General features: G+C 43.1%; 2 protein-coding genes across 4 annotated transcripts in view; one reads left to right on the top strand and one right to left on the bottom strand.

The window, feature by feature from the left end:
- LOC120048628 (B-cell lymphoma 3 protein homolog) overlaps positions 1-19010 on the top strand; it is a 25544-nt gene extending 6534 nt beyond the window's left edge. The window contains exons 3-9 of one of the 2 annotated variants that reach the window (XM_038994730.1): positions 7859-7967; positions 12862-13063; positions 16549-16637; positions 16825-16902; positions 17166-17333; positions 17713-17818; positions 17904-19010. In XM_038994730.1, coding sequence (XP_038850658.1) covers positions 7859-7967; positions 12862-13063; positions 16549-16637; positions 16825-16902; positions 17166-17333; positions 17713-17818; positions 17904-18400 — 1249 coding nt within the window. In that variant the 3' untranslated portion in view covers positions 18401-19010. Of the gene's footprint in view, positions 1-7858; positions 7968-12861; positions 13064-16548; positions 16638-16821; positions 16903-17165; positions 17334-17712; positions 17819-17903 lie in introns of both variants that reach the window. The other variant, XM_038994729.1, reaches the window with a different exon arrangement.
- On the bottom strand, positions 18888-24487 carry LOC120048633 (mitochondrial import receptor subunit TOM40 homolog). 2 transcript variants are annotated; one of them, XM_038994735.1, is made up of 10 exons: positions 24401-24487; positions 23683-23894; positions 22996-23063; positions 22688-22780; positions 22479-22580; positions 20584-20689; positions 20214-20336; positions 20042-20118; positions 19632-19734; positions 19334-19473 (listed from the first exon to the last, which is right to left on the bottom strand). In XM_038994735.1, exons 2-10 carry the CDS (start codon positions 23891-23893, stop codon positions 19334-19336), a joined length of 1023 nt encoding a protein of 340 aa, XP_038850663.1. In that variant the 5' UTR covers position 23894; positions 24401-24487. The 2 variants fall into 2 exon arrangements, with proteins under 2 accessions (XP_038850664.1, XP_038850663.1); XM_038994736.1 differs by lacking the exon at positions 24401-24487 and having other exon boundaries at positions 18888-19473; positions 23683-23893.

The raw sequence follows: 24487 nt of genomic DNA, 5'->3' as shown, positions 1-24487 counted from the left end.
TTGTCTCATCTGACCAGAGTACCTTCTTCCATATGTTTGGAGTCTCCCACATGCCTTTTGGCAAAACGTGTTTGCTTATTTTTTTTAAACCTCTTTGGGCTAGACGTGCCGCTAGCGCCCCACCTTGACAACATCCGGTGAAATTGCAGAGAGCGAAATTCAAAATACAAAAATCATAATATTAAACATTCATGAAAATACGTGTCTTACATCATTTAAAAGCTTAACTTCTTGTTAATCCAGCCGCTTTGTCAGATTTCAAAAGGCTTTACGGCGAAAGCATACCATGCGATTATCTGAGGACAGCGCCCCGTAATACAAAAGCATTAAAAACATTTTCCAAACCAGCAGAGGCGTCACAAGTCAGAAATAGAGAAAATAAATCACTTACCTTTGAAGCTCTTCCTTTGTTTGCAATCCCAAGGGTCCCAGCTACATAACAAATGGTCGTTTTGTTCAATAAAGTCCTTTATATCCCAAAAAAGTCAGTTTAGTTGGTGTGCTTGATTCAGTAATCCACCTATTCCCCTCTTCAAAATGCATACAAAGGAATCCCAAAAGTTACCAATAAACTTCGTCCAAACAAGTCCAACAACATTTCTAATCAATCCTCAGGTACCCTAATATGTAAATAAACGATAACATTTAAGACGGAGAATAGTGTGTTCAATACTGGCGATAAATAACGAAGTGCACACCCTCATCCACACGCGCCACAAGACTACAGTCAAAATGAGAGCCACCTAGGAAAACTACAAATTCTAGCTCATTTTTCAAAAAACAAGCTGAAACCCTTTCTAAAGACTGCAGTTCCTATGGCTTCCACTAGATGTCAATCTGGGAGGATTTCCTTTGTTTTTCCCATAGACAGCCATTATGGGTGGTCACCTCAAAAAAAAAAAACATCTGGATGTATTCTCCTCAAATTTTTGCCTGCCATATCAGTTCTGTTATACTCACAGACATTATTTTAACAGTTGTAGAAACTTCAGAGTGTTTTCTATCCAATACTACCAATTATATGCATATCCTAGCTTCTGGGCCTGAGTAACAGGCAGTTTACTTTGGGCACCTTAGTCATCCGAACTTCTGAATACTGCCCCCTATCCCTAAAGAAGTTTTAAGCAATGGCTTTTTTCTGGTCAGTATTCCGTAAAGCCCAACTCTGTGGAGTGTACGACTTAAAGTGGTCCAATCTCCGCTGTGGAGCTTAGCAGCTCCTTAAGGGTTATCTTTGGTCTCTTTGTTACCTCTGATTAATGCCCTCCTTGCCTGGTCTGAGTTTTGGTGGGCAGCCCTCTCTTGGCAGGTTTGTTATGGTGCCATATTCTTTCTATTTTTTAATAATGTATTTAATGGTGCTCGTGGGATGTTCAAAGTTTCAGATATTTTTTCTATAACCCAACCTTGAACTGTACTTCTCCACAACTTTGTCCCTGACCTGTTTGGAGAGCTTCTTGGTCTTCATGGTGCTGCTTGCTTGGTGGTGCCCCTTGCTTAGTGGTGTTGCAGACTCTGGGGCCTTTCAGAACAGGCATGTATACTGAGATCATGTGACACTTAAATAAAGTCAACCTGTGTGCAATCTAACTAATTATGTGACTTCTGAAGGTAATTGGTTGCACCAGATCTTATTTAGGAGCTTCATAGCAAAGGGGGTGAATACATATGCACACCACTTTTCCGTTTTTTATTTTATTTTTGAAACAAGAACATTTTTCACTTCACCAATTTGGACTATTTTCTGTATGTCCATTACATGAAATCCAAATAAAAATATATTTAAATTACAGGTTGTAATGCAACAAAATAGGAAAAACGCCAAGGGGGATGAATACTTTTGCAAGGCACTGTAGCTCTTGGCTATTTGCGCAAGGGATAAGTAGTTTCCACTGGATCAGAGCATTATTTTTTTCTCCCTTTCATGCTGAGTGGTTATCGAAAGAGAGCTAAAAATGTTTTTCAAATAGTCTATGTTGAGGATGACCTTGTCATGACCTTGTCATTCTCAATGGATGTAAAAACAGACTTAGTTGTTTGAGGTGAAGAAAAAATTACTTTCAGAAGTTCCACTGTGGTGGTGAGTTAAGACGATCAGAAATACTATCAGATCCCCAAATGGGCACATTTGTGCCTATATTTCCGCGCAGGCCAGGTAGCCTAGGCCTACTTGTATGTATGGTCAGGTGCTCGTCCTTGCTCAACATTAACAGAAGCGCTACAAATTACAATTAATAAATTGACAACTCCTAAATGGAATGAAATAAACCAAAACTTGTTCCTCAGAAGTGTAGCCTAGGTTGTGCGATCCTCAAACAACATGTACACTCCGACAATGAGAATGGTAAAAGACTGTTGTAGTAGTAATAAATTGAATGCATTAACAGAAATTACCATAAAACATTGTAGACTAGAAATTGGGGAAATTAAATGTACTACTGGTGATTCTGATGAGCAATCCCCGCGGCCTCCACAATGGATTAGTCCACTGAGACAGGAGTGAATCCATCAGGTCACTTTTGCCATAAAAATATATATTATATACTGCTCGACCAACAGCCTATCGACCAAACAATCGACAAGTCGACTAAATGGGGTCAGCCATTTAGACAGATACACTTGTGAATGTGGTGAAGGGCATTTGTACGGTGTGTGTGTGGTGAGGGGTGGTATTTGTACGGTGTGTGTGGTGATGGGTGTTTCTCACTTACCGGTAAGGGGAGCTAAGAGGAAAGAACTGACACACATGGCCAAACCATTTCTGTTTTTCTGATCAGATGGCTGAGTGGCTTCACTGTGCTGTATGGCCGTTAGTCAGGTCAGATTGCGAGAGGGGCGTCAACACTGTTGCACGTTTTACTGTTATGAGACTGTCTTGTGGTCATCTTCAGTTGCACCAGTCACCACAGTGCCGGTTAGAACTACACTTGTATGGAGATGGGTTTCAATTACAAAGACAAACTGTCATCCCTATTGTGTCTTTCTCTATGTGAAAGATTTGTTTACTCAAGTTGAATAAGAAATGAGGAAAACAAGGTTGTATTGGCTATGGTTTGTTGACATGTTTTGGTCTGTGTTACACTAGCTACACGGATGAGATGGCTGGTTGTGATTGGTTAGAACTGCCTTCTGCATTGACATCAGTCAAACACCCACCTCCAAACCTCAGGCTCTGTATAATGTTACCACATATCTCCACACCTGTGCTATGCATTGTACGTGTTGTGATTTTGTGAAAGATGCATCCATCCAGCCACTCTGTGTGTGTGAATATGAAGGTCTACGGTGACACAGGTTGATCAGAGATGAATAATGTCTCAATGATCAGTCTGTATTAGTAACATACTGCCCTGTATAACACAATATACTCCTAATGCATAATGTTAGGTTGAATTACTCATAAGTGCAGGTAGGCACGCACCTGTCTTCAAGAGAGGCAGGTCTGAGATCCACCCAAGGCCGTATGCTGATAAGTGTTCTGTTAGGACTTGCCTTAAATCAAGCTCAGAAAGAATGTAATGTTTCGGCTTGGCACCCAAATATTACTTTAGCTGTCAAGTCCGTCTCTCTCTGCCTGGCAAAACAGAGCTAAGCTGTATGACCTCTCCCTATCTCTCACACGAGCCCTCCAACATAAGTTGTGAATTATTATATATATTTTTAGACCTGTGTTCACTTTGATGTTGATGCTAAGGGAATTGTTGGTTCAAGCTATGGACTAGTACTAAAATTTCTACTGAACAAAAATACAAAACGCAACATGCAACAATTTCAAATATTTTACTAAGTTACACTTCATATAAGCAAATCAGTCAATTGAAATAAATAGATTAGGCCCTAATCTATGAATTTCACATGAGTGGGAATACAGATACGCATTTGTTGGTCACAGATACCTTAAAGGTAGGAGCTTGGATCAGAAAACCAGTCAGTATCTGGTGTGACTACGATTTGCCTCGTGCAGCGCAACACATCTCCTTCAGAGTTGATCAGGCTGTTGATTGTGGCCTGTGGAATGTTTTCCCACTCGTCTTCAATGTCTGTGCGAAGTTGCTGGATATTGGCAAGAACTGGGACACGCTGTCGTACACCGATCCAGAGCATAAGTTGTGAGTTTTATATATATATATATATAAAAAAAATGTTAAACCTGTGTTCACTTTGTTGATGCTAAGGGAATTTTTGGCTCAAGCTATGGACTTGTACTACAATTTCTACTGAACAAAAGGCTCTGGTGATATCAGCGGATAATTGGCACGACAATGGGCCTCAGGATCGTGTCACGTTATCTCTGTGCATTCAAATTGCCATTGATCAAATTAAATTGTTCGTGGGCTGTAGCTTATGCCTGCCCGTACCATAACCCCACCGTCACTCCATTTACAACGTTGACATCAGCAAACCACTCGCCCACACAATGCCATACATGTTGTCTGTGGTTGTGAGGTCGGTTGGACGTACTGCCAAATTCTCTAAAACGACGTTGGAGGCGGCTTATGGTAGAGAAATGAACATTCAATTATCTGGCAAAGGCTCTGGTGAACATTTCTGCAGTTAGCATACCAATTGCACGCTCCCTCAACTTGAGACATCCGTGGTACTGTGTTGTGACAAAACTACACATTTTAGTGGTCTTTTATTGTCCCCAGCATAAGGCGCACCTGTCAAATCTAATTTTATTTGTCACATGCGCCAAATACAACAGGTGTAGACCTTACCGTGAAATGTTTACTTACAAGCCCATAGCCAACAGTACAGTTCAAGAAATAGAGTTAAGAAAATATTTACTAAATCAAAATAAAGTGAAAATAAAAAGTAACAGTGGAATTACATAACAATAACGAGGCTATATACAGGGGGCACCGGTACTGAGTAAATGTGCGGGGGTAGCAGCAGTATAAAAACAAAGGGGGGGGGGGGGGTTCAATGTAAATAGTCTGGGTGTCCATTTGATTGATTAATTGTTCAGCAGTCTTAAAACTTAGGGGTAGAAGCTGTTAAGGAGACTTTTGGACCTAGACTTGGCGCTCCGGTACCGCTTGCCGTGCGGTAGCAAGAGAACAGTCTACGATTTGAGTGGCTGGAGTCTGAAAATGTTTTGCGCTTTCCTGACACTGCCTGGTATATAGGTTCTGGATGGCAGGAAGCTTGGCCCAAGTGATGGACTAGGCCGTACGTACTACCCTCTGTAGCGCCTTACGGTCAGATACTGATCAGTTGCTGTGTAATGATCATGTTGTTTAATCAGCATCTTGACATGCCACACTTTTCATGTGGATGGATTATCTTGGCAAAGGAGAAATTCTCACTAACAGGAATGTAAACAAATGTGTACTTTTTTTTGTTGAAATAAGCTTTTGGAACATTTCTGGGATCTTTTATTTCAGCTCATGAAACCAACACTGTTGTGTTTATACTTTTGTTCAGTGTAGTTATGTGGAGGAATGTATGACATATCAACTCACAACTCTCTAAAAGAGAATGACATGTTTTTGTCTCGGGACATTACATTTGTATTGTGTAGGCCTGCAGCATGTACCATTTGTGACCAGTGTTAGAAAGCCAACAAGGTAGATGCTGGAGATTTAAAAGGGTTTTCCGCTAAATTTGTTTTGTATAAGAGCTGTCTTTGAGCAATGCATGAAAGATGGTCTCTGTGTGCAGGCCTATGTATTTTCTTTATTTTCCATTTCCTCTTTGCAGTATGAAAATATGTTGTTACTCATCTCCTCAGACTTTAGTTGTATGTGCAGTAGGTAGACATGCCAAACACCAATATGTTCTTTAGTCTGTTGTAACTCTGTTTAAATGGACAATAGATCAGGAAGTAAACAAAAAAAGCTTATTACCATAAATTTGTGCTAACCCCAAATTCTTAGTGAAGGTACTTTTAAATGATTCTCTCTCAAAATGTCCCTACCCAATTTCCTGTCAACTTTTTTTCTCTTGTTCTGCATTTACGATTGATATTCATTGGAGGAAGCTGAAAGACATGAAAACACACAGAAAGCCCCTAATAGAAACCGTAGTTCTAATGGTTTAATGGTGATTATCTTCCCCAATACAGAGAGCCGTGCCATTGTCACACAACAGGAAATTACATCAAACCAAACGGGTGTTTACTGAAATTAGCTTCTGAAATATATATATAATGTCAAAAACAAGGACATTTCTAAGTGACCCCAAACTTTTGAACGTGTGTGTGTGTGTACACTTATTGTTCAAAAATATATACACACATACACAAAACCAATCAAAAGTTTGGGGTCACTTAGAAATGTCCTTGTTTTTGAAAGAAAAGCCACCAAAAATTGGTCCATTTAAAATAACATAAAATTGATCAGAAATACAGTGTAGACATTGTTAATGTTGTAAATGACTATTGTAGCTGGAAACTGCCTTTAATTTTTTTTTGAATATCTACAGTACATAGGCGTACAGAGGCCCATTATCAGCAACCATCACGCCTGTGTTCCAATGGCACGATGTGTTAGCTAATCCAAGTTTATCATTTTAAAAGGCTAACTGATCATTAGAAAACCATTTTTCAATTGTTAGCACAGCTGAAAACTGTTGTGCTGATTTAAAGAAGCAATAAAACTGGCCTTCTTTAGATTAGCTGATGCGCCAGATACTCAACATTTGTGGGTTCAATTACAGGCTCAAAATGGCCAGTAACAAAGCACTTTCTTCTGAAACTCATTAGTCTATTCTTGTTCTAAGAAATGAAGGCTATTCCATGTGAGAAATTGCCAAGAAACTGGCTCTAACCAGAATAGAAAGGAGTGGGAGGCCCCGGTGCACAACTGAGCAAGAGGACAAGTACATTAGTGTCTAGTTTGAGAAAGACGCTTCACAAGTCCTGAAATGGCAGCTTCATTAAATAGTACCCGCACAACACCAACAGTGAAGAGGCAACTCCGGGATGCTGGCCTTCTAGGCAGAGTTCCTCTGTCCAGTGTGTGTTCTTTTGCCCATCTTAATATTTTCTTTTTAATGGCCAGTCTGAGATATGGCTTTTTCTTTGCAACTCTGCCTAGAAGGCCAGTATCCCAGAGTCGCCTCTTCACTGTTGAGACGGGTGTTTTGGGGGTACTATTTAATGAAGCTGCCATTTGACCCCAAACTTTTGAACGGTAGTGTGTGGGTGTACACCCACGCACTACCGTTCGAAAGTGTGTGTGTGTGTGTGTATATATGTATATGTGTGTGTATATATATATATATATATATATAAAATAAAGAACTCCTGTCATTCTTCCTTGTTCCTATGTTCTTTCTCTTTACATACAATATAAATATCACTTTCCTAGTCAACTTGATCAGTTTTCAACAGGCTTTGTAATGAGTCACGCACCACACTGCTCTTCTCTCAGCCTGTCAGTTGTGGAGAATCAGGTCATAGGTCAAGTGAAGTTGGCCAGTGCTCTTCATTCAGTAATGGTGCAGGGGCAGACAGGTGTTGCAGGGGCAGACCGGTGAGATACATTTATGGGTTAGCCTGACTTTGTCAACATATTGTAGGTTTGTGTAAACTTTCTACCGCAATTGTGTAAAGGTTTTACACAGTCAGCCATCACATGCCAGTTAGTGTGTCAGTCAGTTTGTAGGCCATAGGATTTCTCAGGTCAGTCAATCAGTTCCTATCCTGGCCGTGTTAGTTAGCTGGCTTAAAAGGTTAGTCAGGGCATCAGTGGGTTTCTGTGTCATGACATATCAGCAGCCACTTTACAATCATGCTGGAGTTGTGTGAAAAAGTGTCAATTTTTTGTGTGCATTTAAATAGAGTTTGTGTGTATAAGAATGTATGTGTACCTGTTATTTGTGTGTAGTTTTGACTCCGGTGTATGTGTTACAGGGCTCTTCACATAGCAGTGGTGCAGGGGCAGGACGCTCAGATCCAAAGAATGATCCTTCTCCTGGGACTGGTTCACACAGACCTGGACATTTACAACAACCTGAGACAGGTGAGATACATGCACACACAGCTGTTTTTTCAGAAATGTCAGGACTTTTGAGTGTAAAAATCCTATTTTCCCTAACCCCAAAACCCTTAAGCTTAAAATAGCATTTGAAAAAAACTCAAGACCTGAAAAAGTAGTTTTTCTACCTTGTTAGGACATTGGGGTCCTGATAATGTAGGAAAACAAGTACACACACACTTGCCACTCACTGCAGATTTCAGATCACAACAAGGAAAGTTGAGGAAGTCCTTGATTTCCTCTTCGCCCAGCCTCTTTACCGTACAGACAGACACCTCTCGGCTGCCGGTTATCAGAAGAAATGTAGTTTCTGGTTACCTGTGCTTACCGCAGGCCAGTCACACGCACAAAACTATTGCTTGGAAGGATGAGCTATGATCGGTATCCTTTGTTCAGGGCTGGGTGTTCTGAAGTGATATTTTGTGCTCTGTTCTCTTTTCATCAATGCCCCATGGCCTTTTCCCATCACTTTCAAATGAGTCCTCTTCCCCCCTCCAGCGTGCCATCACGTCCTGTCAATGCCACATCCCCTCTGCAGCTTTGTTAGTCTGCCTAATCACCCCAGAGAAATCACCCTGAACCCTTCACACACACACACACACACACACACACACACAGAACTGGGGTTTCAGACAACACATCGCTCACTTACCAGAAATAACGTCGGTAGTTTGTTGTGTGTTCTCACCATTGAGGTGAGACCGAGGCATTTACAGTGATATCCTGTCTGTAGTGTATAGTCTAGCAGACAGGCTGCATACGTTCGTACCATGTGAGGAGCCAGGGGGAGATTTCAGTCCAGGCTGAGAGACATGATGCTCGCCACAATGTTGTGACTACCAGATAGGCTTGTGCTAGATAACAAAATGACCCTAATGCCAAGCCTGAGAACAATTTATTTTATTGTTTATTAGATTTGTCAGTGATAATCAAGTAAATGACTATATAGGATAGTCTGTAACCCAAAATAAACATCTTAAAAACACACTGCACAATACTTTAACATTCTTTTGTCAGCAATGTTTACAAATTCTATAGCCATTCTAAGCAATTCAATGTGTTGTGCAGTCCAAACAATACTTCAGTGGTCACTTTAATTAAATGGTTCGACAGAGTTAATATCAGTACTGAGTTGCATGTGCACATTGTGCGACTACCAGATCAGCTGCAGCACTGGTGCTATGAAACAGCTGTTTGATACTCCCACACTGTCACTACTACTAACCAAACACTGACATCTACTAGCTGGTGCACTTCCCAATTCTCTCTGGCCAATGCTACTCCCATGTTAAGTTATGCAGATTCCCTGGAAACTGTTCAGATATTGCAAATGAATGACCATGTCCTTAACACTACCGTTGCTACTTTGTACATTATGCTTTGTGTGTGTATGCTTGTGGCATGCAGTGTATTGTGTGAGGATTCTACAGTGCATGTGTATGTGCACTTAGTATCCTCATTCTGAGAAGTCACATGATCCCCCCCCTGCTCTGCACTGTTTCAACATAAGTTGTTGCTGAGGTTTAGAGGGTAGAATCAGGGACTTTCCCTTTCTGCGCTAGTCTGTCTCTCTCCCTCTGATCTTATCTCAGTACATTGTGAGTTGACCCCTCCTATTGCATAAATTATGCAAAATAACTAGCAGAATGAGCTCTTCCATGGTATGTTAAGGGCCTTTGTTAGTCTTTCCTGGGAAGTTGCACAACTATAACATTAACAGGTCATACCAGGAAGTACACCCTATGCACACCTTTAGTTTCTCATATTGTTTTTACCTCCTCATCCTCCTGTTCTTTGTATCCTTGTCTGGCACACACCCACCCATTCAAGGCTTTTCCTCATACCTAGAACTCTCCCCTCCACTCCTCTGTTCTTCTGGTTTATCCGCTCATTTCGTTGGAATGTAACTCTGGACACACAGCCAGCAGGGGAGAGGGAAGGGATTTCCCCTCTTATCCCGTCTATCTCCTTGCCTCCCCTCTCTACCACTTCCAGCTATTCCTCTACCTGGCTTTCTTGCCCTATGCTCCCCCTTCTCTCCGTCCCCACACTCTGCCCCTCTTATCTGTGCTGTTTTTGTTTGTCCTTCTGGAATGGTTTACAGGAAGCTAGTACTAAACTCAATGAACTTGAGTGTTTTTGGACCATGATAAAAGCTTTGATTTGGCCTTTGATTAAGTATTGTGACATGTTGATGGTTACGTCCTTTACGGCTTCATGTTCAGGGACATTCTAGGAAGTACAAGATGACTGAGTCAGACTGTTGGTAGTTCATGGGAGGTCAAACACTCGGGTGTGTGTGAGATCAGTCATGAGTAACTGAGGATTCAGGGAAATAGGAGGGTTTTCTCCGGAAGTGAAGGCCACTGGCATTGAGACATTGGAGGCATTTCACCAGTGTTTTCTCCCGCCACTGCTTTGGTATTTTACTGCTGTTCTTTACTGGAACATAGCCACACACACCCACCCACCCACACACACTAAGTACGTGCTTTTCCTGAATCAAAAGTGAAACTAAATGAACATCATCCTGACCACAGATTCATCGTACTGAACAATGATAGATTCCAGATCAAGTGACTTCCCTAAACCCTTTCTGAATGTCTCTGGACATTGGACCACTGACGAAGTTAACATTTATCAAATCGGGTTTTACGAATCAATGGCCATAGTCTCTGGAAGATCCTGGATTGCACAAGTGCTTTCAGTAAACCCGTGTTGGAATCTGCAATCCCCTGCATAGTGGCATGTCTCTGGAATCACCTGGGCCGGGTCCCAGGCTTTCCTACACAACATGGGCTGTTCCGGTCACTTGAGACCAAAACAGGTTTTTACCTCATCATTGAACACATCCGACCTGGCTTGAAAAAGCATGAGTTCTTTCAAATACTTTAGGTGCACCTCATTTTGAAACAAGAAAAAGAAACATATGGGGCTGTATCCTGACCTTGGTGGAAGCCATCTCCTAGCTGTTTTGCATTTTGGACTTTGATAGTGTGTTTACCATCCTGTATGGCGTTTATCTTTGTCTGCCGATGTCTAATGCTGATAAAGCCAGAAAGCCTTCTGTGCCGTGACTGGGCGGCTCCGGTTTGTTTGGGGGCGTATGCCCAACCTTATCTAGCCAATCGTTTATCAGCTCTTGTGAACTTCCCCCTGCAGAACAGGATGGAGATGTGATTCCATTAACAGGAGTAATACACTATTCTTTCTCCTTCTTCCTCTTGGTTAAAAAAAAAATGGTTTACCTCATTTATAAACCGTGCGTATGTACAAAATATAACCCCAAACATGCGTTCATGCAAAAGTTGGCATTTATAAAAACTGAGCTTGACATGGAAATGTGCTCACCTTCCCGCAAACTTTAGACCATGTTTATGCACATTTTCTAGTGGTTGAAGCATTGCAAGCAGATTAGTATTTTGTTCAAATAGGGGATATGATGGACACACTTATTCATAATTAACAGGTTAATAACACGATTCAATAATTTGCCTTTAGTGAGAATTTATCTTAGCATTTTAAAATTATTAGAAATAGGCATCTAAATCCTGGGTTATTATTTTTAATTTCCATGATCATTGCATAAAAAAATCCCTCACCTTTTCTGTGATGGTTTAATACTCACGAGGTAGCATAGGCCTACAAGGGGAAAGGGGGATACCTAGTCAGTTGTCCAAGACATCCACGTCTTTGGCGCCCGGGGAACAGCGGGTTAACCATCTTGCTCAGGGGCAGAACGACAGGCTATTTCAAGTATTTTTGCTCTATGCAGGCCGATCCAGATCGCAGTTTATTAATTGTGGAACAGACTGTTGTAGGTTACATCTTAATACTGCAATTTCACATTTCTCAAGTAGACAATATTGCATTTATACACACTACATATTTTCATAACCATTGCAGAATAAATTCTTCACCTTTTCTGGCCATGATTGGTTCATATAGACTATAATAAATTACCATGTAGATCTAATTTAATTGGGGCTATTAGATATTATTTCAAGTATTTTGCTCTATGCATCAAAGTAAGCATGGTTTATAACATGCAGTAGAATTTAACAAGGGAACAGACAGTTCATATTTTACATTGAATTGTGTCTACCACTAAGTAGATAGTTTCAGAATTCGAGGGCAGTGCAGCATAGGTTTGAGAGAAAGTAAATGCAAATCATTTGGCCCTATTAAATTCAAAACGATCTGTTTACAGGTCCCGAGTGGCGCAGCGGTTTAAGGCACTGCATCTCAGTGCTAGGGGCATCACTACAGACCCTGGTTCGATTCCAGGCTGTATCACAACCGGCCGTGATTGGGAGTCCCATAGGGCGGCGCACAATTGGCCCAGCGTCGTTAGGGTTTGGACGGGTTATGCCGTCATTGTAAATAAGAATGTTCTTAACTGACTTGCCTATTTAAATAAATAAAAAAGGTCCACAGCAATTTGCAGTTGTCTTTCATAACCTGTCAGATAGCCTAGGACTACAGAAAATGTCACTGCAAAAGTTTAACATTCTACAATCCCTTCCAAAGACATTGGATCAAGTTCGCTATTGCCTTTAGAAAATTGCCTCGCCTAATTTAAATACTTCCAAAGTATACAGCAAATAAGGGCGTTATTGTCACCATAAAAGATGAATGATGGACGTTTTTCAGCCGGTGTTTTAAGGTAAGTTCACACGCGCAGTTTCAGAACGGGTCTATAACGGGAAACATGCCAAGTTTATAAATCAATACTTTTGTACGTGCGCAGTCTTTTCATAAATGGTGACAGCAGATATTTAGTGTGAAATGTATCCAACGTTTATGAGGCTCCTGGTTTTCAAATGTTCTTGTTTAATGAGATTGTTGTCTAAAGATGAATTATCTCCCTCTTTCTCAGACCCCTCTTCATCTGGCTGTGATTACCCATCAGGCCCAGCTGGTGGGGGCGTTGCTGCGTGCGGGTGCTGACCCGCGGGCTCTGGACCGTAACGGTCAGACAACGGTCCACCTCTGCTGTGAACACGGCCAGCAGGCCTGCCTCTCTGTGGTCCTTTCCCACCCCTCCATCTTGACTTGCCTGGAGGTCAGGAACTATGAGGGTAAGTTACTACTTCTACTATGTTGGGATCGATTCAATTTCAATTGAGACAATTCAGGGGATTAGTTTAAATTCCCCTGAACTTTCCAATGCGACCTAATTGACAGTCTGTTTATGCTATAGCCAGCTCCTTTGTGGTAGTCATGCCAGACATGACTTGGCTAAAACAATAATAGATCTTTATTTATTTCACCTTTATTTAACCAGGTAGGCCAGTTGAGAACAAGTTCTCATTTACAACTGCGACCTGGCCAAGATTAAGCAAAGCAGTGCGACAAAAACACAGGGTTACACAAATAAACGTACAGTCAATAACAAAATAATCTATGTACAGTGTGTGCAAATGTAGAAGAGTAGGGAGGTAGGCAATAGGCCATGAGGCAAAAATAATTTCAATTTAGCATTAATACTGGAGTGATATGTGCAAGTAGAGATACTGGGGTGCAAAAGAGCAAGAGGGTTAGTAATAATATGGGGATGAGGTAGTCGGGTGTGCTATTTAAAGATTGGCTGTGTACAGGTACAGTGATCGGTAAGCTGCTCTGACAGCTTATGCTTAAAGTTAGAGGGAGATATAAGACACCAGCTTCAGAGATGTTTGATTCAGAGATCATTGGCAGCAGAGAACTAGAAGGAAAGGCGGCCAAAGGAAGTGTTGGCATTGGGGATGACCAGTGCAATATACCTGCTGGAGCGCGTGCTATGGGTGGGTGTTGCTATGGTGACCAGTGAGCTGAGATAAGGTGGGGCTTTACCTAGCAAAGACTTATAGATGACCTGGAGCCAGTGGGTTTGGCGACGGATATGTAGTGAGAGCCAGCCAACGAGAGCATAGAGGTCGCAGTGGTGGGTAGTACATGGGGCTTTGGTGATAAAACAGATGGCACTGTGAGACGACATCCAGTTTGAGTAGAGTGTTGGGGGCTATTTTGTAAATGACATCACCGAAGTCAAGGATCGGTAGGATAGTCAGTTTTACGAGGGTATGTTTGGCGGCATGAGTGAAGGAGGTGTTGCAAAATAGGAAGCCGATTCTAGATTTAATTTTGTATTGGAGATGCTTAATATGAGTCTGGAAGGAGAGTTTACAGTCTAATCAGGCATCTAGGTATTTGTAGTTGTCCACATATTCTAGGTCAGAACTGTCCAGAGCAGTGATGCTAGTCGGGCGGGAGGGTGTGGGCAGCAATCGGTTGAAGAGCATGCACTTAGTTTTAGTAGCATTTAAAAGCAGTTGGAGACCACGGAAGGAGTGTTGTATGGCGTTGAAGCTTGTTTGGAGGTTTGTTAGCACAGTGTCCAAAGAAGGGCCAGATGTATACAGAATGGCGTTGTCTGCATGGAGGTGGATCAGAGAATCACCAGCAGCAAGAGCAACATCATTGATGTATACAGAGAAAAGAGTCGGCCCGAGAATTGAGCCCTGGCACCCCCATAGAGACTGCCAGAGGTCCGGACAACAGGCCCTCCGATTTGAGACACTGAACTCTATCTGAGAAGTAGTTGGTGAACCAGGCGAGGCAGTCATTTGAGAAGCCAAGGCTATTGAGTCTGCCGATAAGAATGCGGTGATTGGCAGAGTCGAAAGCCTTGGCCAGGTTGATGAAGACGGCTGCACAGTACTGTCTTATCGATGGCGGTGATGATATCGTTTAGGACCTTGAGCGTGACTGAGGTGACCATGACCAGCTCAGAAACCAGATTGCATAGTGGAGAAGGTACAGTGGGTTTCGAAATGGTCGGTGATCTGTTTATTAACTTGGCTTTCAAAGATTTTAGAAAGCTAGGGCAGGATGGCTATAGGTCTATAACAGTTTGGGTCTAGAGTGTCTCTCCCTTTGAAGAGGGGGATGACCGCGGTAGCTTACCAATCTTTGGGGATCTCAGACGATACGAAAGAGAGGTTGAACAGGCTAGTAATAGGGGTTGCAACAATTTCGGCGGATAATTTTAGAAAGAGGGTCCAGATTGTCTAGCCCAGCTGATTTGTAGGATCCAGATTTTGCAGCTCTTTCAGAACATCAGCTGTTTGGATTTGGGTGAAGGAGAAGTGGGGGGGGGTTTGGGAAAGTTGCTGCAGGGGGTGCTGAGGTGTTGGCTGGGGTAGGGGTAGCCAGAGGGAAAGCATGGCCAGCCGTGGAAAATTGCTTATTGAAATTATCGAAGATTTATCGGTGGTGACAGTGTTTCCTATCCTCAGTGCAGTGAGCAGCTGGTAGGAGATGCTCTTATTCTCCATGAACTTTAGTGTCCCAAAACGTTTTGGAATTAGTGCTACAGGAAGCAAATTTCTGTTTGAAAAAGCTAGCCTTAGCTTTCCTAACTGACTGAGAATATTGGTTTCTGACTTCCCTGAAGAGTTGCATATCGCGGGGGCTATTCGATGCTAATGCAGAACGCCACAGGATGTTTTTGTGCTGGTCAAGGGCAGTCAAGTCTGGAGTGAACCAAGGGCTAGATCGGTTCTTAGTTCTACATTTTTTTTGAATGGGGCATGCTTATTTAAGATGGAGAGGAAAGCACTTTTGAATAGCAACCAGGCATTCTCTACTAACGGGATGAGGTCAATATCCTTCCAGGATACCCGGGCCAGGTCAGTTAGAAAGGCCTGCTCGCTGAAGTGTTTTAGGGAGCGTTTGACAGTGATGAGGGGTGGTTGTTTGACCGCGGACCCATTACGCACGCAGGCAATGAGGCAGTGATCGCTGAGATCCTGGTTGAAGACAGCAGAGGTGTATTTAGGGGCAAGTTGGTCAGGATGATATCTAAGAGGGTGCCCGTGTTTACAGATTTAGGGTTGTACCTGGTAGGTTCCTTGATAATTTGTGTGAGATTGAGGACATCTAGCTTAGATTGTAGGACGGAAGGGGTGTTAAGCATATCCCAGTTTAGGTCACCTAACAGTACGAACTCTGAAGATAGATGGGGGGGGCAATCAATTCACATATGGTGTCCAGGGCACAGCTGGGGGCTGAAGGGAGTCTACAACAAGTGGCAACGGTGAGATGTACACTACTACCCCAAATAAAGCCAGTAACCCCCCCCCCCCCCCCCAATGTTTACAACATTCATGCCTAATGTATGGGAATTCCCATATTCATGTGGGAATATTTGAGTTGCGACACAGATACTAACGTTATATGTAGCACACATTTCAAATGGTTGCTTGACTGACTTAAGTTGTGTAAGTTGAATTGCACTGAAAGTGACCTACCCATTTGATATGATTAGAGCTTAATCTACTGGTATTATTGATTCTCACATCCCCCTGTTTGACTCAGGCTGTGGGTCCCATGGTGGTGGGTGTGTGAGGCAGAGAGGGGAAGAGGGCATTTCCTGCTGTGGTGGTCTGTGTGACAAGTCTGGGCACAGCATGGTTTGCCTTGTACTCAAAACAGCAGAAAGCCCCTAGAATACACATGGGCTCTGGAGCGTGTGCGCGTGTGATTCTCTTCTTAACTGCTTATTGTTCCCCTCTCTCTCCAGGCCTCACCCCTCTCCACCTAGCTGTACAGGGTGGACACAAGGAGCTGGTCAGAATGCTGCTGGATGCTGGGGCGGACATCAACGCTATGGTCAGTCACCTTCCTCCCCTACCTAACTCTCCATCTCTCCCCTTAAATGGTGGGCCATTTCAAATGGGCTTTGAGTTATTCTGGCATACTGAACCTACTGCATCATCCAAGTACTCAATACCAGGTAATACCTAGATTAATTCCTGTTCCACTTTACAGAGTCCCCATTTCTCCTCTCTCTAAGCAGGACATCAAGAGTGGCCACAGTCCTCTCATACACGCAGTAGAGAACCACAATATGGACATGGTGCACTTCCTCATAGAGGTAAGGCTACGTGTGTTGTATGTGACTCAGCTGTTCTACTGAAGTCAGCTCATCTATATTTAAAATGGTCCGTAGGTCCTCCCCTGTTCCCCTTTTTAGGTTTCTTTCCTTTCTGGGAAAATGATTTACAAGAAAAACGTTAAGTGACTCTGTTTAGTTCCACATTATCATCAAAGACTAACCATGTTACTTATTTTTACCGCTTATATCTTCTCATCAATCTCCCGCTTCGCTTCCTCTGTCCTCTCTCCCTGCCCCCTCAGAATGACTGTAATGTGAATGGCCAGTCGTACAGTGGCAACACGGCCCTGCACAGTGCCTGTGGGCGAGGCCAGGTAGACACAGCCAGGCTGCTACTGAAGAACAGAGCCGACAGCAGTGTGAAGAACTACCACAATGACACCCCCGCGATGGTGGCCAAGAACAAGAAGGTGAGGGAGGAGAAAATGAATGCACTGGATCTATGGAAGAGGGTCTCTGTTTCACGCTAATCAATAGCTTTACACATGTGTAGGAGAATAAAAACTGAAGTTAGTGGGTTAAATAAACGATAGTGTGGACATAGGACTGAACTAATCCTTGTGGGTGCTTCCCTCTAGTGGCTGTACCTAATAATGATTTTCTTGTCATTGGCAAAGCAACAACACAAACTGACAATGACAAACCGTACCAACAATAAAACACACAAATAATCTAAGGAACGCTATCACTCAGTAGCCCCACAGATGCAGTGAACTCACTAGTTGTCATTGCAGCACTGTTAATGTGTGTCCACTCAGGTAACCTAACCCTTTAGATCGCTGTCCTCAGGTAACAGATGTACTACGAGGGAAGGGCTCCAGAAACCAGCAGCCCAAAGCTCAGCAGTGTGTACCAGCCTCACCACACAGGAGCACACCCCAGTCACAGAACAGAGGTAATGGTGAGACGAGCACGTATTTTGATGTGCATCATGCATTCGGGCACACAGTTAACTCATCACACCCCTCCTTTGTCCCCAGGTTCCCCATCTCCCAGCCTTTCACCATTGGCCACTCCCACAGCTTCGCCTCTTCACCGCAGCGCATCCCATTCCCCCAGGGCACCTCCCACTCCCTCCCCTCACAGCCAATCAGCAGAGAGCCTGTCAGGCCGCCAGTCTCCAATGAAGATCCAGGAGAGCGAGCAGCTGCCGGTGAGGCTTGGCTCCGACAGGATGACTGCAGTGGACAACAGCCTGGCCCAGAGAAGGTCCCACAGCTACCCTCCAGCAATGCACCACCAGTCCCCCATCACTGATGCTCAAATAGGACATCTACTAGCCTACTACTCCCCTGGAGTCCAGAGACCTCTTTATCCAGAGCCTTCCTTTATCCTCCTCCACACCAACATCCCTTACCCAGCCACTGTCCCTACTGCCTCCCAAATGACCCCTGGCCAATCCCGGCCCTCCAGCCACTACAGCGACCAATCAGATGTCTCCATCACGAGCGTCAATATGGGCAAAGGTAACAGTTGACAAAGAGGTGCGCTTTCAGTGTCCCTGCTGAGTTAGGTTCCACCACTGTTTGAGTTATTGGTTGGTGACTAGAAGGACTTGAGCTTAAAACAAGGAGGAAGTTTATTTACTACTGTTGGACTATAGAGCCTATGCTGGTATGATTATGTACTTCTAGCGCTCAGCTGGATGCATATGGATTTGTAAAGAGACTAATACACTGGAAGAATGAACGTTATTGCAGTTTCCTGAATAGACTTAATTCAGAACTGTTATCACCGTGTGTGTGATGGCTGTGTGGAAACTGGAGCTCCACCAGGAGGTCTTGAATGTTGCTACCTTACTTGAAATTCATGATTATTTTTCAGGCTCTCTTTTCTGGGTAACTGTTGTTTACTTTGAATAATGTAGAATTGATAAGTCCAAGAATAAATATTTTTCTACATTATTTCCTCTCATGCATAGCACCACACGGACACATGCACGACCTTAATGGTCTTTAACGTCATCAAAAGCCAAAAATACAAAAGTTGTTTATTTATGATTCTAAATACATTTCATCACGGTCTGGTGAAAACCTCAACTCCATTTCTGCCAATGTTTGTTACATGTATTAAAAGCAGTAACTGCACTCAGTGTACTCTGAACATTTCATGACTCTAGGACCAAGATAATGTAATCAAAATGCTTCTGAAGTTTGGTAATTGTATATTCGTTAATAGTAAAATATAGCTTTTTTCCCCTTTCCTAAAGAATGTATAGTTTGAAAATTGCCAAATGTATGAGGTTTTCATTGGAAGGAAATAGACTTGTGCTACAATATGTAGGCCTGGCATAGAGTAACTCTCTGCCCCACAATTCACAGTATAGGAGAGTCTCTGAATCCAGTAGATACATACATGACAAGTGCTGGTCCAAGCATGGCCCAGTGTGTCGGAGGCGGCTGGAGGAGGTCTAGCCGACGGTGACGTTGACGCCACACTGGAACGTGTTCTTCTTTTGGTTAAGGAAGGCTCCCAGGGCCAAGGAGAGAGGCAGGGGCAGCAGCTTCTTCTCCAGGACCGCCCCCACCACCCAGTTACTGTCTACCGAACCTGGAGACAGGGATGGAGGGGAGGGACTGATCAGGAAATAATTCAGACCTGGGACAGCAGGTGGATGAACTCTGGCCAATCAATGACATTAAATGGATCAATTAACCCTAGAGGTCTGACTGAATAGCTGTGCTGTAGAGGGACAGACAGTTGCTTACCTTTAAAGAGCAGGTTGGCTTTAGGGAGGTCCAGCTGGTACCCAAACGATACTGCGGTCTCCTGCGTCCGCATGCTGCCCTCAAACTCCACCCCCAGCTGCAGCTGAGTTGATAGGACAACAAGATGGTCTCAAACAGACCTAGCACTGTGGTGCTACATAGCCTCAAGTATTTCAGTGGGCTAACACCTCCATGTCAGAAAAGGAGTGGTCCATTAGCATGGTCAAACTTTCAACTAAGCACAACTCATAGGAGAGGGATGGTACTGTGCCTGTAGTCGTGGTCTAGAGATGGTAGGTTACCAGTGGATTCTCAACTATTTTGCACAGTGATCCACACTAAAGCTTGAGGAGTTGTGTGGTCTAGACTAGGGGCAAGGTAGAGGTGATAGGATAGCTTAGTTTGGGTACCTGGTCATTGGCTCTGTGGTAGTACGTTGCATGAGCACCAGCACCTCCTAGAGTCAATGTGGCAACATAATTATTGCCTGGAGTAAAAACAAGAAGAATATTAATCTCAGTGACCTGACCAGTAAAACTCCTGGCTCTAACAGAAGGTGATGCGGGTCAGAGTGGGTCTCACCTGTGTATCTGCCCATTAGAGAGGTGACTGCTCCCTCCTCTCCAGGCCTCCGGTGGTAGACCAGCTCTCCTCCCAACGCCAGGGCTGGACTGATGGACTGGAGGTAGTGAGCCACGATAATACCTGAGGACAGCAACATCTTCATCAGTCATCATAGATGTTACAGTAGAGCACAAGAAAAGGACTCATGTCTGAATAATAACCAGCCCGTTTACAGAGGCCATCATAACGTGTGATCAAAAGGCTGGGTAACAAGAACATTATTGCTGTAAGTGATGAAGCTTCCACACAAATGTGCTTGTAGGAGAGATGGGTCGTTTTGCAGCATCATGGACCACCAGTGAAGTCTTTGATGAGAAAACAATCCTACCAGAGCCGAGGAGGACGTCTGGGTTGCCCAGGGTAACAGCAGATGTGAAGTCGTCACCGCGGTACTCCAGGTCACACTGCCAGTTCACAAACTTGTGCTGCTGAGTCTGTTGAAATAACAAACGCATTATTGGAAATGTACAGATTAATAAACAGTAAGTTGAATATACACTACCGTTCAAAAGTTTGGGGTCACTTAGAAATGTCCTTGTTTTTGAAATTAAAATAACAATTGATCAGAAATACAGTGTAGACATTGTTAATGTTGTAAATGACTATTGTAGCTGGAAATGGCTGATATTTAATGGAATATCTACATAGGCGTACAGAGGCCAATTATCAGCAACCATCACTCCTGTGTTCCAATGGCACGTTGTGTTAGCTAATCCAAGTTTATCATTTTAAAAGGCTAATTGATCATTAGAAAACTTGTCCTGATTAAAAAAGCAATAAAACTGGCCTTTAGACTAGTTGAGTATCTGGAGCATCAGCATTTGTGGCTTCGATTACAGGCTCAAAATGGCTAGAAATAAAGCACTTTCTTCTGAAACTCGTACATCTATTCTTGTTCTGAGAAATTAAGGCTATTCCATGCGAGAAATTGCAAAGAAACTAAAGATCTCGTACAACGCTGTGTACTACTCCCTTCACAGAACAGCACAAACTGGCTCTAACCAGAATAGAAAGAGTGGGAGGCCCCGGTGCACAACTGAGTAAGAGGACAAGTACATTAGTGTCTAGTTTGAGACTGCGTTGAGACTAATAGACTACTATTTAATGAAGAGCCAGTTGAGGACTTGAGGCATCTGTTTCTCAAACTAGACAATCTAATGTACTTGTCCTCTTGCTCAGTTGTGCACCGGGGCTTCCCACTCGTTCTATTCTGGTTAGAGACAGTTTGCACTGTTCTTTGAAGGGAGTAGTACACAGCATTGTACGAGATCTTCAGTTTCTTGGCAATTTCTCGCATGGAAACAAAACAACGATTTATTGTGGAACTAGGATTCCTGGCACTGCATTCTGATGAAAGTTCATCAAAGGCAAGGGAATATTTATGTTATTTCATATTTTTGTTGACTCTTGACTCCAACATGGCGGAGAAGGGCTGAGCGCTGTCTCAGATTATTGCAAGCTGTGCTTTTTACTAAAGTATTTATTTTTATCTAACACAGCGGTTGCATTAAGAACCAGTGTATCTTTAATTATATGTACAACATGTATTTCTCAGCAAAGTTTATGATGAGTTTTTCTGTTAGATTACGTGGCTGTCTAAAATTTCTCTGGACATTTTGGTGCCATTTGTGACCATGGCGGCAATGTAAAACCACGATTTGTAGCTATAAATATGCACATTTTCAAACAAAATATAAATGTATTGTATAACATGATGTCATAAGACTGTCATCTGATGAAGTTGTTCAAAGGTTAGTGATTAATTTTATCTCTATTTGTGGGTTTTCTGAAAGCTATCTTTACGGTGAAAAAATGGCGTTGTGTTTTGGGCTATTGTGGTGAGCTAACATAAATATATGTTGTGTTTTCGCTGTAAAACATTTTAAAAATCAGACATGTTGGCTGGATTCACAAGATGTTTATCTTTCATTTGCTGTATTGGACTTGTGATTTCATGAAATTATATTATATGATATCCCTGTGGCGCTATGCTAGTCAGCGTTTCTGATGAGAATGATCCCGGATCCGGGATGGGTGGTCCGTAGAGGTTTTAACAATGTCTACAATTTATTTCTGATCAATTTGATGTTATTTTAAGGGACAAAACATTCGCTCTCCTTTCAAAAACAAGGACATTTCTAAGTGACCCCAAACTTTTGAATGGTAGTGTACATAAACTTCCTGATCCTGGTGTGGCGTTCCCCGTTCTTCACAATGACGTACCTGGATGGCTATTTTGGAGCGCACGGCGCTGGTGAGCTGGTGGATAACCTGGGCGTTCAGACTACCGGTGTTGTCCATGTCTCCCATCATGACTGGGAAGGACTGGGGGGGTTCAATACATGAAACAACAATATTATTAGAGTATAATAATATTAGGGTAAAATGGCTGAGAGACCATTTCCAGACCAGACTAGTGACAGTTAGTTTACCTCAGCAGGTCCTGTCTGTTGAGTGCCCACGTAGGTGGCACCAAACCGGTAGCCAGATTCAGCCAAGGTGCTGAGAGTGACTGTATGACTGACCTGTAGAACATATACAGCAGACATCCAATAAAGTGGCAAACAATATAGTATTCTGATCCATATGAAATAGGACAATCACCACCTTGAGCTTTACAGCCTTGAGGGTTAGATAGTTCCTTTTCATTGTATAATAGCTCGCACAGAATGCATACTAACGCTGGCTTTAATTTACTGGCTGCATCTAGAATATATATTCCTCTAGCTCCACAACTGACCTGGAAGTGATTACTCAGGCCCTTGTTGACCACCAGTCGCACTCCTTCCAACTGGATGGGGACCACCTCTGAAATGGCGTTAGAACCACAGAGATAGTTAGAGAACACAACTTTGTATCGGTTCCATTATGGCGTCTGAGAGCAAGGTCGCCTCCATTTGGAAGTAGTGAATTTTCATCTTCTACTAACTCTGAGTTGGTAAACAAACTGAAAGGGTGCAATCTGCCACATGGAGTGAGTTGTTTGAAAAGGTATAAAAGGTTGGCGATTTACTGCCACCTGCAGTTATGGAATGTTTGCTCACACGTATAATTCATTGGCTGATCCCTCCTGATGACCTGGAAGGAATTATGTGATCCTTCCTTTACAAATAGCAAGTCCCACCCAGTTGATTTCAAAATGGTTTAAGTCCTCAATGGTGCTGCCCTTGCTAAAACTGGCTTTTGGGCACTAGAGTAGTCCAGGTCTATGGTCAGAACAGAAACTGTTCAATGCAAACAATGTTTTATTTGAGCACAATCTAAAATATGGGATCAAAAAAATAATAATCTGAGGAAAAACACACCTCTCAAATAAATGATAGAGCATAAAATCTGCCATGTCAATGCCCAGCCTATTTGAACAGGAAGGATGCACCTGTACAACTCTGATGACATACCGCATGACATGACTGTGTATGATCCTTACCTTTGCACTTGCGATGACACTCCTCATAGGTACCAGGGTTGGGGAGGGGGCTCCCCGTCTCACCTGCTGGCTGTCCGGGGACAGAGGGGGGAGGGACGGAGGGCATGGAGAACCCTGGGGGGACTGACACCAACCCAGGGCCCCCCTGGACAACACCACTGCCTGGGGCAGAGGGGGGAGCGGGGGAGCTGGCAGCCAACACATTGCCCATGCTGAAGCAGAATGAGAGAGAGGGATGGGATGAGATAGTTGATGTTATGTAAATAGTTACTAGCTAGTGGCTAGTTATCCAACTCTATGCATTAACTGGGACAGACTAGCACAGCTAGGTCAAGGCCAAAGGGTATTTAAGCCATAAACGTGACGTTAGCTGGATAGCATATGCCCACCCATACCAACCACAATCACCTTTCGTTTTGGCCTTAAGTAACCATCTGTCTTATGCAACCATACCAAACGTAAGATACTGTATCATACTTAATGGAGTATCTCGGATTTACGTACAGAAAAATACGAAATGCTCTGATATCTGGTCGACTTGACTGACAGTCACTGACTGAGCTAACGTTAGCGTGCTAATGTTGCTAGCGATAACAATTGCAGCACCGTACATGCCTCAGACAAAACTGTAACACCATCAGCTTTCTGTAATAAAGACACGTTTTACAGTTGTCCGTTTCATGCAACTATCCTTCAAATGTGTTAGCGAGCTACTCACGTTGACTGTCCGTGCGTGTTCAGCAGTAATTCTAGCTACACACCGGCAAAGTTCCACAACCTTCCTGGGCACATTTAGGCCCGCCCA

This window comes from Salvelinus namaycush, chromosome 5 (genome assembly GCF_016432855.1).
Source record: "Salvelinus namaycush isolate Seneca chromosome 5, SaNama_1.0, whole genome shotgun sequence".
NCBI classification, from domain to species: domain Eukaryota; kingdom Metazoa; phylum Chordata; class Actinopteri; order Salmoniformes; family Salmonidae; genus Salvelinus; species Salvelinus namaycush.
The sequence above is the reverse complement of the archived record's forward strand: the minus strand, read 5'-3'. Positions and strand labels throughout refer to the sequence as shown.

What these genes read in the sequence shown, in the direction of transcription:
- LOC120048633 (XM_038994735.1), bottom strand. Translation starts at nt 23,893, where the DNA reads ATGGGCAATGTGTTGGCTGCCAGCTCCCCCGCTCCCCCCTCTGCCCCA. An exon ending in AACAGACAGGACCTGCTGAG is followed by an intron (nt 22,581 to 22,687) that starts GTAAACTAACTG and finishes GAACCCCCCCAG; the next exon opens with TCCTTCCCAGTCATGATGGG. An exon ending in AGCCAACCTGCTCTTTAAAG is followed by an intron (nt 19,474 to 19,631) that starts GTAAGCAACTGT and finishes CCCTGTCTCCAG; the next exon opens with GTTCGGTAGACAGTAACTGG.